The 14,853-nt window shown below is 32.9% G+C and overlaps 1 protein-coding gene across 3 annotated transcripts; it reads right to left on the reverse strand.

The window, feature by feature from the left end:
• Positions 1-9,025: 9,025 nt before the first annotated feature.
• Positions 9,026-14,853, reverse strand: LOC117908576 (condensin complex subunit 2-like). Of its 3 annotated transcripts, XM_034822225.1 has the most exons (5): positions 14,458-14,841; positions 13,082-13,112; positions 11,757-11,890; positions 11,131-11,241; positions 9,026-9,270 (listed from the first exon to the last, which is right to left on the reverse strand). In XM_034822225.1, exons 1-5 carry the CDS (start codon positions 14,563-14,565, stop codon positions 9,043-9,045), a joined length of 612 nt encoding a protein of 203 aa, XP_034678116.1. In that variant the 5' UTR covers positions 14,566-14,841; the 3' UTR covers positions 9,026-9,042. The 3 variants fall into 3 exon arrangements, 1 of the variants encoding a protein (XP_034678116.1); XR_004650213.1 differs by lacking the exon at positions 9,026-9,270 and having other exon boundaries at positions 9,822-11,890; positions 14,773-14,853; XR_004650212.1 differs by lacking the exons at positions 9,026-9,270; positions 14,458-14,841 and adding an exon at positions 13,796-14,427 and having other exon boundaries at positions 9,822-11,890.

The raw sequence follows: 14,853 nt of genomic DNA on the forward strand, positions 1-14,853 counted from the left end.
CTGTTCTCGTCTACATAAAAATTATCCATTTTTAACATAATAATGGAAGTGTAAGTTAAGAGACAGTTTTAGGTAGACAATTTCTATGGGACGTAGGCCTTCCAAGAGGCAACAGAGGCATGCAGAGGTTTCCTTGGATCGAACGAAGATTGGCTCTTAAGTGCAAAAGTAGAAGGAAGCTTGACTGCAAGACCCACCTATCGAGCAGGGACGAAATTCGGCCTTAGTGATCCAATGGTGCCAAGTGGAAGGGTTGTCACTCAACAGATAAAAGTTACTCTAAGAATAATAGGTTGATCTTCCCCAAAAGCTCACATCAACGAGAAGGTTTGACACTTCAATGTCGACTCTTCGCCACCTAAAATTGTAGTATGTTCCAAGGGTTAATTGGATTGTTCACCCATTAAAACAAACTTTAAAATGCATGTTAGAAAAACTTAGTATTATTAGAAACTTCTTCCTCTCTCCACCATGGAATATCATAATGTACTGAAAGATTGGTTTTTTCGTAGGAAATAAGTAACTAAAAGATCTTTACAGCAATGTCTCAAGGTCATTAATCAATCCTCAAGTCAAAGTAGTACTTTAGAGAAGAAATTAAAAAAAAAAAATGGCAAATAATATATCAAAGTTATATAGGTTATGTCATGTGAAGTCGGTATTCATTAATTTCTCCTATTGTCAAGTCCTTCTCTCGACCGGCTTTTTGTAGGCACTGGTGAATAATGGAGAGTAGAGTTTGAAGTTTTCGCACATATGTTAGTGATGACACTGATAGCAGTACTTAATCTTGTTGAATGTTGGCCCGTCTGCATACTGAAAAGGAAAGCAAGTAGCTCTGGATTTTGATTTTGTTGGTGCATTTCTGGTTTTCATTTATTTCAATTCAAATACGAAAATGAAGACACTTGGTGCCTGTCTGCCATTTAGCAAAGACTTTTGGTACACTCAAAAGTCATCAGCGTCAAATTAACCTTTAATTAGAACCAAATTACTTGGCATGGGAATCATTCTTATAACAATTATGAGTTCTAAGACCCCAATTATTCGGGTTCATAGGAGGAATCTTGTTTTGCTAACGGTATTAGACTGCGTTTAACAATATCTTTATTCGAAGTATTTTTAGTTAAAGTTTTTTATCCGGAAATGTTTTGAGGAGAATTATCGATCAAGTGTTTCTCCAACAAACGTTATAAATGATTTTTTAATATAATAAATTATTTTTCAAAACTTTAAAAGTGTTTTCTAAAATTTATCAAACACTTAATTTTTTTCAAAAACATTTTTTCAAGTTAAAAACACTTCTTAAAATCATTATCAAATGGGTTCTTTAACTACTAAAAAAAAATAATCTTTTGTTGTGCTTTTAATTTTGTGTCATTTACTTAATTTATATATTATAAACTAAAAAGCATAATATATATTATAAACTAAAATCCTACAAACTTAAAATTTTAAGGAAACCAGTAGTTTAACATTTGTCAAAGTTTCGTTTGCTAAAAGGTTATGCATTCCAGCCTTACCACATATTTGTTTCCTCTATTTACACATATGTTTGATAAGTCAAAAAAGGGTTATTTCTATTGTTTGCCCACGGACCCGTGTTAGACTTAAACTTTCCACACTACGTAAGATATTAAATTTAAATTTATAGAAAAATTGGCAAGTAGGATACATATGGCATCATCTTAGACCTCCATTTCCATTTTATCTCGTACTTTTTAGCACTATCACTAGGCATTAATTAGCTTAATCTTTCATCAACTAGCTGGCCTTTTTTCTATGGTGACACCATTTTCATCAGAAAACACCACTGGCAGTAAATGTTGTACTATTACACCTACTCCAATATGTAATTAACCACAGCCACATGCATTAAGTTTTGTCATTCATCGGATATTTTCAACTATCTCTTCTGACCAGGGGAATCAACTATAAGGATCAAAGCAATGACCTTTTGAAAGAACCACAAGAAATTTTATGAATAGAAGAAAATTCTCTTCAAGAAAATGGACAATCTTGTGAGAATCAAACACATGGTAGGGATTCTGCATCTTTTTTCAGAAAGCATTCAACTCATGGAAACAATAAACTGCTGGGTGAGTTACAGGTACTTGATGATTGCAGTGACTTTGAAGCCATGGAAAGTAGAGTGAAAATCTCCAGCATGAAATTTCGAATAGTACTTCATCAACTATGCTTTGTGCTTAGGATGGTAACTTGAATATGCCAAAAAGAAATTGAATGAAATATATACTAAAGAAAGGGTGACGAGAGAGAATATAAGCCACATAAACATTATCTATGATCATTCATACTGGAACCAAGTACAAATGAAGACATGTATGCCTTGATTCACCACACCCCTATGTTTGAATTTTGTATGAAATGTCTAGAATTAGAGTACCTATCACCTCTTACATTTTGAGGTCAAGAAGGGAAAAATCAAACTAAAACAATATGTGAAAGGAAAAAAAAAAAAAAAAACATGGCCTTAGAAACTAAATATGTGCAGACTCAATGAAAAGGAAGAAGAACCATGAATAGAATGATGTAGTTCCTCTCTATGTGGATACCCATGATCGATCCCCAGAACCAATGATCCTAGACTGATAGAAGTTTGGTGATTTATTAGGAGATTGAAGGAAGACCAAGCTTAAAAGGCCTTCTGGTAAAACTCATGAAGCCTCTTCCATGACTCTTCTCTCTGCATCTTCAATTGGTTATAGAAGTTCCCGATAAATGTCTCCGCTTTGGTAAACAACTCTTGCCCACTAAGCCCATCAACCTCCTCCTGATCTTCCTCCTCAATGTCCCCCACCGCCTCTTCTGCTTCAGCCTCCCCACCACCGATAAAGAAGAGGCTTGGAGTGGAGGGACACTTCCTGACTTTACTCAGCTTTGCAGCACCAACGATCTTCTCTGATGCAGATTTCTCGACCACCTTCGCCTTTTTCTCGGTACGCTCAGGGGTAGTGAGCAACACTCCAGTATCAGTTGAATTGGAGGAAGCTTCCTTATCAGGAGCAGCTTGATCGGGAGGAGTACTTAATGGCTTTGCTGAAACAGGAACAGCATATTTCTTGTCCTGGGGAGGCTTAGAGAAGGAGAGAAGGCCAGCTTCCGCTCCAAGGGCAATAATGAGGAGATTGATGATGATGAAGTAGAGATAGGTGGTACTGAGGGAAGAGGATAGAAGAGGGGTGATGAAGAGAACTGCAGCTATGAGAAAGAGCTTTAGCATTTGAGATTTCTTGGCCTTGTCCATGGCTTTTGTGTGAGTGGAGGGTGATAAGGGAGGTGATGGAAACCATGTGAGAGTATGCGGACATATATATAGAAGAGAGAGAGAGGGTATTATTGGTATTCTTCTTTGAGTGTTACCAGTCAACAAAAGCTGAAAACATGAGAAGACAAAAGCCAACTAGGGTATATGCTATATTGGAGCAGTTCAGGTTAACGAGGAAAACTCGGTTTTGATTTGCTAATTTAAAAAAAAAAAAAAAAATATATATATATATATATATATATAACTTTAACTTTTATAAATCATATTTATTTAAAAATGTTTTAAAATATAGGTACTTTTTCATGACTCAAATAATTATTTATTTTAATTTGACAAAAGTGTTTTATAAATCAATATATTATAAATTTTTTATTATATAATATGAGATACAAATTATTGTTAAAAAAAAAAAATCTTTAATAATGATTTCACATTGTGTATTACGTAAATCCACTCATTTAATCTCATTTTATTTAATAAAATTGAATAAAAATTTAGTTAGTTGACATCAACAATAAAATAAGATTAAAATACATAAAAATTAAATACAAAAAAACTTAAAAATTAAAAAATAACATATTTACTGTTATTGTATTTTTAACTCTTTCTCGATATTATATTTTCTAGCAGAGTGTTTTAATTAAGTGAAAGTTAATGTTTTATTTTTATATTTTTAACTTTAAAGTTTTTTTAGTTTTAATTATATTTTTAATTTTTAAATTTTCTTATTTTATTAATTTCGAATCAATTATCAAGTTAAAAAAATTGTTAATTGGTATTATTAACATGTAAAAAGGGTTATTTTAGGAAATAATTATTTGAATTATAAAAAAGTGTATATATTTTAAAATATTTTTAAATAGGTGAAGATAAATATGATTTATAAAAGTTAAAATTCTTTTTTTATATTTTTTAAAAATCAGTGAGTTAAAACTTACTTTTCCCAAATTAATGCCCCTTAATTACAATGTTTTCTTTCAAGTGGCATATAGATAAAATAGTAAATGAGAATAAAATATAAATAAAAAAATTATTTGTATAGAAACTAAGTAGGTGTTTTGTGAACCAATTTAATGATTTAAAATGACTAAATAATTTAATTTAAGTTATTAAATAAATTAAGTGTAGATCGAAAGGTTGATCGCGTCCATCAACTTCCCTTGTATTTAAATGTCATGGGTGTTTGGGTAAATACACTAGAAGGGTAAGGTATGTACATTTCCTAACAACAATCATTTTTAAAAGAGTTGGGAGTGTCTAAGATCCTATAAGTGGTATTAAAGCTGAGATCACTGGTTCGAACCCAATGGTGTCGTTGGGAGGGAGATTGTTAGCAGATCGAAGGGTTGGCCGCATCCATCAACTCTCTTTGTATTCGAATGTTGTGGGCACTTGGGTGAATGCACTATAAGGTTAAGGTATACATATGAGGTCCTACATTAAGCATGTTTAGTAAAATAACTTAATAGTACAACTTAAAATTAAAAACAACTTTAAGTACAAACAATTAACTTGTTTTTAAATTCATATCTTTTTCTTTTTTTTATCCTCATTTACTCTAATTACCTTCACAATCTCTTTTACTACTTCATGACCTCAACTATCAGCTCGCCTTCTTTGCCTTATTTATAATTTATGAGGATAAATATGTTAATTTTATTATTTAAAATAAATTATAAATTAATTTTATTAAAGAACCTTAATAATTAAATTAAATATTAAATAATAAGTTTTAAATCAATATTTTAAGTATAATTTAACTTAAAATCAACTTAAGTCATTTAAGTGTTAAGTAATAATTTCACTAAACACCCCTAAATCTTATTCTCATTAGAATTTTAATTACTCTCCTCTATGTAGTAGTAATATGATTCACTTTTATTCTTATCTTTTTTGTTGTTCTCCAAAGTAAAACTGCTTAACTCTATGGAATAAGAGTGAAAATAATGTTCTATATGAAAATTGATTTCTCATTAAAATTGATTTTTCATTCTAACCCCTTGTCAGCCAACAATTTATATCAAACTATTTTAAGAAAAGAAAAACAAAAAAATTATTATTATTTCACTCGATGGTTAAAATTTACTCAATTATACACACTAAGAAGATATTTGGTAAATTAATTTAATGACTTAATATAACATACTAACATAATTTAATCATTAAATTGATTAAGCATGTTTGGCAAAAATAACTTAATATTAAAATTTAAAGTTATTTTTAATTTTAAGTATTAAAGCAAAATAATTAACATATTTTTAATCTTAAATTCTTTTTACCTCATTCGCCCACACTAAGTAGAATATATTTGAAAATTATGATTTCAAATGCATGACTCATTTTTTATAATAAATATTTTATTATTATCTCAAATATCTACAATAATTTAAATACGAATGTTTTATAAATAAATTTATTGTTTAAAAATTAATAAAAATAAATGTGAGTTAAAATTAATGAGGATAAATACTAGCTAAAATTAATAAGAATAAATTTGTTAAATTGATGATTTGAAATAAATTTTAATTATTTCATCAAATAACTTTAATACTTAAAATGAAAAATAAGTAATTAATTTTAAATTTATACATTAAAAGCAATTTAATTTAAAGTCATTGAGTAATAAGTATAAAATTTTAATAAACACCCACTAAATAGGTGTTTAGTAAACCAACTTAATAGTTTAAAGTGGCTGAATAACTTAATTTAAGTTATTAAGTAAATTAAGTATGTTTAGTAAAATAACTTAATGATACGACTTAAAATAAAAAACAACTTTAAGTAATAAGTAAAAATAAATAACTTATTTTTATATTCAAATTTTTATTTTATTTTTTTATCCCTATTTGTCCTAATTACCTCCATGATCTCCCTTACTATTCCACAACATTCACTATCATTCAAATTTCTTTATCCTAGTTATAATTTATGAGAATAAATACATGAATTTAATATTTTTAGAATTAATTTTAAGTTAATTTTATTAAACAACATTAATACTTAAAATAAAAATTAAATAATAACTTTGAAATCAGCAACTTAAATATAATTTAATTTAAAATAAACTTAAATTATTAAGTAATAGCTATTAAGTTTTATCAAGCACCCTGATTCTAAACCTTATTAATAGAACATTCTTAACGAATAATAACAAACAAAACAAATAAACTTCAGCTTATATTTCACTTTAATTATAAGTGTATTATTATAAACATAAAAAATTGTTACTATCACATGGAATAAATAAAATAAAATAAGGACGTCATCTTGTGTAAAATCAAAAACCCTTATGAAAATGCATCTTCTTGAATTTATAAGATCAAATATTATTTTAATAACAAAGTTTGAATATGGCAGCCCCACTTGACAACATTCAAAAACGCCTCCTTTTGTACATCGCAAAAGAGGAGCATAGCAAGAAGAGTGGAGACAACAGAACATGCAAGAAGGAGAAGATTTGAATATAATTGGGCCAGGCCAGATAAGGTCGGTGGAGGTGGCATATTCCGAAGAAGCCTGCTCTCAGCCTCTGACCATGTGATCGTGCCCGATTGTGACCGCTGGTTTTCTAGGATCTCTGTTTGTTTAGGCCCACTTCAGGGACTGGATAAAAACAATTACAAAAGAATAAAAAGGAGAAAAGCTTAAAAACGAATCTGTGCCTCCAACTCTCAACTTGTGTTAGTGCGCACGTCGTAAGTGGGCCCCATACTTCACTTTTCACGGCCCACTTAATCACGTGGGCTGGACTTTACAAGAGCTGGGAAAGACCCAACACTGCTAACCCTTGACGTCAGAGGGTTGAATGGAAACTACGCTGAGCTGGAAAAGGACCAACAGTATGAACCCTGTCTATCCAGAGGGTTGATTGGAACTGTTTCCTGGGTTGGAACAGGTCCAACCACCCCGTTTGAACTATAATGGGTTTTAACTAAATGGCTCATAAGACTAGCCCAGCCCATCTCACCCGCATATTTCAGTGAATAACTTCGAGATTCTTCACTCCAAAAAGTGCATCAACAAAGAGAATACAGCCATGAGTGTTGTATTTGGACTTTTCCAATTGCCCATTTGTGGCCAACAATACAAGATATACCAAAACCCTAGCCATGTTCTCACGTTGGGTTTATCCAAATTCTGCCCAAAAAGCATTATCCACCTTTTCTCAGACCTCCCAACTCCCACCTAGTATGAACAGATAACCATAAGTTTGACACTCATACTATTACTAATCCAATCTTAAAATGACCTACAAAACCTGACCACACATGGGTGATCAAGACAGTTCGATCCAATCCAGTTTTCATATTATTTTCGCTTTCACCGGCTGCAGATTCCTAAGCACATACAATTCATACTTTACAAGTAATCCTTCACTGGATACATAGAAAAAGCAAGAAATCTTCACCTTGGCACCATGCGCTGCACTTACGAAACACCTTTGGCTAAAACTAGAGATTCCCTTATCCGTTTGACACGACCAATGGGAATTTATAGTGAAAATTCCCTCACGTTATCCACATAATTGGAAGTTCTATTGTGGCAGTACTAGTACCCTTGCTACAAGTCAGCCAAGCCAGTTTGCTGGCAGGATAGTTCCATTCCAATGTGGCCCTATGAGATTACAATGAAAAGCTGAGCCTGAGAGTTGAATCCAAGCCCTTCACCAAAATACTAATGCAGCTCTTGTATCAGAACACGGATTCAGGTATCTGCATAAAATCTATTGTTTTTAAGTTCAGTATGATGATCTAAATCAGAATATATCACATACCATACAGGTAGCTGTCATAGATGTCATTTTCTTGTGGTTGTGGTGATATATTTATAGGATGATACCTAAGCCAAAAGCCACAGTTATCTTCCAAGTTCATCCCACATGTTTGTCTGAAATAGGACTGCCTTTACCACTGTAACATAGGCCGGGATGAATGCTTCTCCTGTTGAGCAAGCCTTCAAATATGATGATTCTACTTTGCACCCAGACCACTCCACACTTCATTGATCTTTTTACTCAGTAAGACGAATATTTAGCCAGGGTTGATCTGGATTGCAGCTCCCTATGATAAAAGTATGCGATGGTATTATATTTCTTTTTTTGCCTTTACAATCTCAGCATCAACTGTGGAGTTTTTATTTTTTATTTTTGCAGACAAACACTAAAGAAGGTCAAGATTCTCCCTCACATCACACCAACTAAGGGGCAAAAAAATGCATGAGGCTATGACTAAAAAGCACAAAAGCAGCAAATACACAGCCCATATATGCTTCAGCAGACACAGTAGCCATTTACATATCATTTAGACATGATTTAGGTAGTGTTTGTTTTTTGGCTTTTTACTGAAAGAGATTTGTTTTAAGAATTTAGGTTGTTTGTTTTTCTACTTTTTCATGACTTATTATAAACTTTTTACTTAATAAAAAAAGTCAAAATATGTAGCTTTTTCTAAATAGAAAAAATAACATATTAGTTTTTTTTTTACTTTTTAATACTTAATAGAAATAAAATACTACAAAAACAAATAACCTAATATTTAACACTATTAAGCATTAAGGTTCTATTTAGAATTAAGTAAAAAAACAAACACCACCTTAGACAGTATTATGAAACAAAATGACCAAAAAGAGGCAATCAAGCTACACTATGCTTACAGTTTGTTGTGCATTTGAAAGGCCTCCCACATAAGCATGGAATAACGGAACCATGCCACCTCCCAGAAATGTCTGTGTCTTCAACTTAAACAGCCCCATGACTATGATGATGACAGTATCACATCACCTGTGTTTTGAGATGACAGGGGAAATTGTATGATAAGATCATCCAAATTGGGGCAGTCATGCATGTTCAAACCATGCTCATTGACTAAATGCAAGAGGCAAATGAAACACAAATGTGGAGATATATCCTGTGCTTTAGCAGCTGGGCAGTCATCTGGAAAGGTACTCAATATATGCTTGAAAGATATGGCATTGTTGTACACCTTATGACCAGAAGAAATTATCTGCAATTAGAAATATATTTCCATGATATATGAAAAGAATTAAGAGACTCTCAATCACATTTTATTGCCAGAAACAGGTGCTTATTGGGGATATGGCAAAGAGAAAAATATGCAATCTTCAGAATCCTATCAGATGTCATGGAAATTCCCTTATTCGTGAGAAACAAAGCATGGAACATATAAAATGGTATGCATATTTCTCCATGTAATTACGTGGTTAGGAGACTTAGGTTGCAAACCAAATAATAGAACTAGGAAAAAAAACACACTGCCTTCATTTATTAAATTCAACAGAAACCTGAAATGCTCTTTAAAGTTCTAGTTTCCTGCTTCATTAACTCCAAACTTACATAACAAGCAAACTGATAGAGGAGTCTTTACACAATATGGATAGATGTTTTCCAATAGGAACATCCCAAGGACCTATGGCCAAGACAATACACATCTAATGCTGAAACAGGATGGGACAGCAGAAAGCTAAAACACCATCTGTATGCTCCATCTCTCCATAGACTTCATACGCTTGGGTCAACCCAAAACAATTTGTAACATGTTTACTAATTTCTTTTATAAAAAAATAAAAAATAGGATAAAATCGATGCTCCATGTACCTGAAAATTGGTCCAGTCCATTGACTGAATTAAGTCTTCCATGGTTGTGTAAAAAACAACTTATTCTGTTGAAGTGACCTTGAATGCTTGAATTATTATTTTCAGAATCGTCATGGCTCAACTTTACCACAAGGGTCGAAAATTTTCAGAAGTATATAAACTCTCAGATTGGCAATCTAGGTCCAGGTGAATAAGTACTCCTGTTTCTTTGTTTCTCATTCACAGTTTCAAGATTTGCAGTTCTTCAATACCGCCTTAGTAGTCAACAATGCCTTCTACTAATAGCTAAACTCAATTGCTAGTCAGTTCATTTTAATGTTTCTTAACGGTATGTTTGCATTCATTACATGAGTGGTAGTTCTGTTACACCAAATAAAATCTATGTTGCATGGTTCAGATGCCAGTGAGGATAGTGTCTGATCTTTCATACATCCAAATTTTAAGATGTGGGGACTTAGCTAAATAGATCTCAATAACAAGTCCAGGTACTTAGATACTGCATAGTAAATGAAATAAAAATCAATTAGAAATTAAAAAAAAAAAAAAAAAAGCAAAGATATTCTTAATGAAAACTCCTCGATCTTTTTTCTTTGATCCCTGTTTTTTTCTTATGCCTGAATATTCTTTTCAAAGTGCACTTTCCAACAACTCTTTCTTTCTGTAATATAACTACATGCTAGGAAGCTGAAAGTTAAAAGATAATATAATAATCAATTAAAAATAAAGAAAGTCAATATCTGACAAGAATTCCAAATTTACACCCCTGTTGTGCTGTGTTAACACAAGTACCCTGGATGAAATTGAAGAGTCTAAGTATCAAAGCATGCATGAAAATGTAATATTGTATTACTCAAAATTTTGGATTTTGTTGGCTCACATCTGATGGCTTCAAAAAAACTTCCTCAACTGTCCAAAAATCTCAACAAAAAAGTAGAATCAAATTCACTAAATTGATCAAAACAAACAGCTGTTTCCTAGTTAGCAGTACTGATAGGTTAAATACTACTTTTAGGCCCACTGGATTGATGGAAGAATTAAGCAACTCAAACTCCCAGAATGTTTAGATAATTTGATCGTGATGTATTTAACACTCAGTACTAACAAATATAAGAAGGAAGAAAAAAAAGATGCAAGCTGATACATGATAGAGTTTGGAGAATGGATGATAATGTAAAAATGATATTAAGTCACAAAATGACTATTGAACAAGTTAAAGGAATAGCCTCACCGCCTCAGACATTTGAATGGATTCCTGCATGAGATCCTGAAGTGTTTTCTTCAAAATGTGTACATCAATTTGTTTAGAAGTTTTATCATACTGAACTTCAATTTTTTTGACCTGAAATATTAAGACTAAGAAGATGACTAGTAAAACTCGATATATTCCACGCACAACTATAAAACCTCCCTAACCATTAATGTCCAGTTCATAGTAGAAGTTAGAAAAAAAGATGCATGAGGATATTTATCATATATATGTATGTATGTGTATATATTTCAATTTCTGGGAAATGAGGAGATTTCCTTATGGACAAGAACAACTTTGCACTTCCCCTTAAAAATATCAAAGGACTGAGAGTGAGTGAGTGAGTGAGAGAGAGAGAGAGAGAGAGAGCAATAAGACATTTATCGTATATATTTCAAGTTCTGGAAAATGAGGAGCTTTCCTTATGGACAAGAACACTTTAAGGTTCCCTTCAAAAAGATCATAGGACACAACACACACACAAACAGGGAGACACAGAGATTGCTAGATTGCACCATCCACCAAGTTTAGAGGCAAATCACTACACTATTAAGATGGCAGCTACAGACCTAAACCTATTGAAAAAAGTAGACAAACCACAAGCAAACCTGACGAGGCTGAGACACCAGAATGTCCAAGTTTTCCACATCACTATCAGCATATCCATCATCATACTGGCAATTAAACACACTTCCATTATCCCATGATGGCAACCGATCATCATCATTGTGTTCTTGAGCATCTGAAAAAACAAATTGAACAAAATAACCATCAACACATAACCAATGAATCCTCCCAGGATATTTTTCAAGGCACTTCCCAAGTATCACAAGAAGATAAATTTATTTCATAAACAAAATGGAAAATTCCTTAAACAGTAGCTATTACTCTGCTTAAATTCAAACAAACAACAAGAAGAGCATGTTACACCTACATGGAGTACATAAACAACTGAGGAAGAGATTATTTTTTTTGTTATAGATAATATTTTCCCTTTCATGTTACATGGAATATAACGTGGAGCCTCCCCATCCCCACCCCTAATGCTTGCTACTTCAGCCAGGCCTTCAATGGTGGGAAAGGGCATAAAGTTCAAGACAAGTACTAATGATGCACAAAACAAAAAGCCACCTTACGGTCAGTACTAGAGTTTCCCAAGCACCTGTACAGCACTTTGCAAAGAGCATGGCTTGATGGTTCTCAGTACTAACTTGAGATTGAGAAGAACACAAACTCATGAAATATAGAGATCAACTTCTAAAATTAAAATTTTTACAATGTTCAACATTTCAACTTTGCACGCTTACAGTATTTCTAGGAACCTCAAATTTCCACAGATATGATTTCAATTGTGACTAGGATAAAGACTTATGTCAAAACCATGGAAAGATATGCAAAACTCCTAGTAGATACACCTATTTTTAAGTCAACTGAGATAATTGGGTGCAGAGTCCACATACGAAGTTTAGCCTTTCAAGCTAGGTAAATGCATGTCATGTTATAAATGTGATTATTGGTGATGCTGCAACTTTCTTATTTCTTAATGCATAACTCTTGGCTTAAAAAACCAAATTTAGAGTTTCTTGAAGTAGACTTTCTTTTTTACCAAATAATCATAATATAATCATGGAAAAAAAAAAAAACAAATTCCAATTTTTTAATCATGAAAATTTGTGACCTTGTTAGTTTAGTTATTTATTTACTTTTCCTTTTGTTTTTGCGATTTGTTTATATGAATAGCACACAAAGATGCTAGTATCATCTCAACTAGTAAAAGAATGGGAATGATATAAATAAGCATAGCAACCCAAAAGACGAAGGAGCACCAAGGTTAAACTGAATTGCCTTAGCCTTGGAAATTAGTCTATGCTATTGCTTCCTAATAAGAAATAAAAACAAAATAAAAAGGGAAGCATCAAGAGAAAGTCCATACCCGGAAGTTGTCTTCTTCTCTTCCCAAGGCACTACAATCAACATGCATTTCATCACCAACCATAATAAAAATTTCAACAGTTCATGTACAAAATGAAATGACCAGAATAGAGCTGTAACTCAAGCATGAACCACTTGAAGCCCAATCATTCAGTCAAAAGTATGCCCACTGTGCCAGAACTTGTTTGGAATCTTTTAACTAGTGTGTGCTTAGGCTTTGATTTCAAAGCCCAAAAAGTTCGATGTCAACTCAGGAAGACAAATATATACACTACTCTATATTATATATTTATATGCATGTGTGTGTGTGCATACTACTCTATATTACATATTAACATGCTATGTTATGTCATAATATCAATATTTATATTATACATTAGAAATATTATCGCACATAAAGTTATGTACCTATATATTTATATTTAGTTTTATGGAGTCAACATCATACTATTTCATATTGGATAATTGAACCATTAAGTGTTGTCCAGCCTAAACACAGTCCATCAAATGTTTTCTTATGCTGAGTTAGGCAGTCCATCAAACATAACATGACAGCTCTGTGTCATGGACTGTTTGTTTGGTGTCCGTGACCATAGCGATGGTGCTGATCAAGACTAGTATGTTGATTAGTTTGAGCTGAATGTAATGGGAATTGCTTTAGGGAAAGGGCATGTATGTGATGTTGGATGTTTCTTCAGAGTTCAAGCAGACCGACCCGGTTAAGTCTAGGGAGCTTGTCACTAGTTGGGGACTTGATGATGAAGAGGAGCTAGGCCATCTCCTACACAAACTGGTTGGGAGCTGGAGCTGTTCCCCTGATGAGTCCATGGCAGGACGAAACCAGTCAGTATAGTGACATTGAAATGCATGGCATGCAGGCTGAGCCCCTTTGATCCTTGCCCATGGGGTTGCCGCATAGGTTGTGCCGCTGCGTTGGAACTCTAGGCCCATGACATCTGGCTCTGATATCAACCAATTTAATTGTTCTAATGCTAGCAATTTATACGATTATTTTATACTTTCATGAGTAAGCCTATATTACCATAACTTTAGGAAGAAGAAACAGCTTCACAAGATCCTCAGGTTGATAATGGCAATCTTCAGGAAGTGTGTTATGACAAGGTTCTCTACTTGCAGGTAGCAGCAGCAATTTTGGATTTTTGAGAGGGGCAAAGACATCAGGCGCTTCTTTGACCAAATATTTTGTGAAACTAATATCTAATTCTGTAATTTTTTTGTTCTTTGGTCTCTTCTTTGTGAAAGATGACTCACTTTCAGTAGGAACATCCTCTGAACCTACAAAATAGATATCAGACTAGATAGCCAAACTGATGGATCCTCACAACAGAAGTAATATAATTTCATCCTAATACCAACCCTTGCACTTCTGAAACTTCCAATGATCTGTACCTGCCCAGACATTTTTCTTTGAGGTAAATCCCAACCCTTGAAACAAAAATGTAGCAACATTCTCAAGCCTGTCATCTACATCAGGTTCATAAGATGTATAGGAATCATTCCCCTACAGGAATAAAACAAAATTATTATAGTCCTTTACTTTCTTCTCTCTGTTTAAGCAGGGCATTGGGGAGAAAAATTGGGAGTGGAGTGACCTAACAGAAGGACATGTTATTATAAAGAATAGAAAGAACACAACCAGAACAGCTCCAGCATTTAGCATGTGCCAAATACCTCATAATGACTATGAATGGTTGGATCTCCAAAAGTAAAGCCATCATCAGTTACAGCTGTCCCATTGTCATGATTAAAGGT

Source organism: Vitis riparia, chromosome 19 (genome assembly GCF_004353265.1).
Source record: "Vitis riparia cultivar Riparia Gloire de Montpellier isolate 1030 chromosome 19, EGFV_Vit.rip_1.0, whole genome shotgun sequence".
Lineage (NCBI taxonomy): Eukaryota > Viridiplantae > Streptophyta > Magnoliopsida > Vitales > Vitaceae > Vitis > Vitis riparia.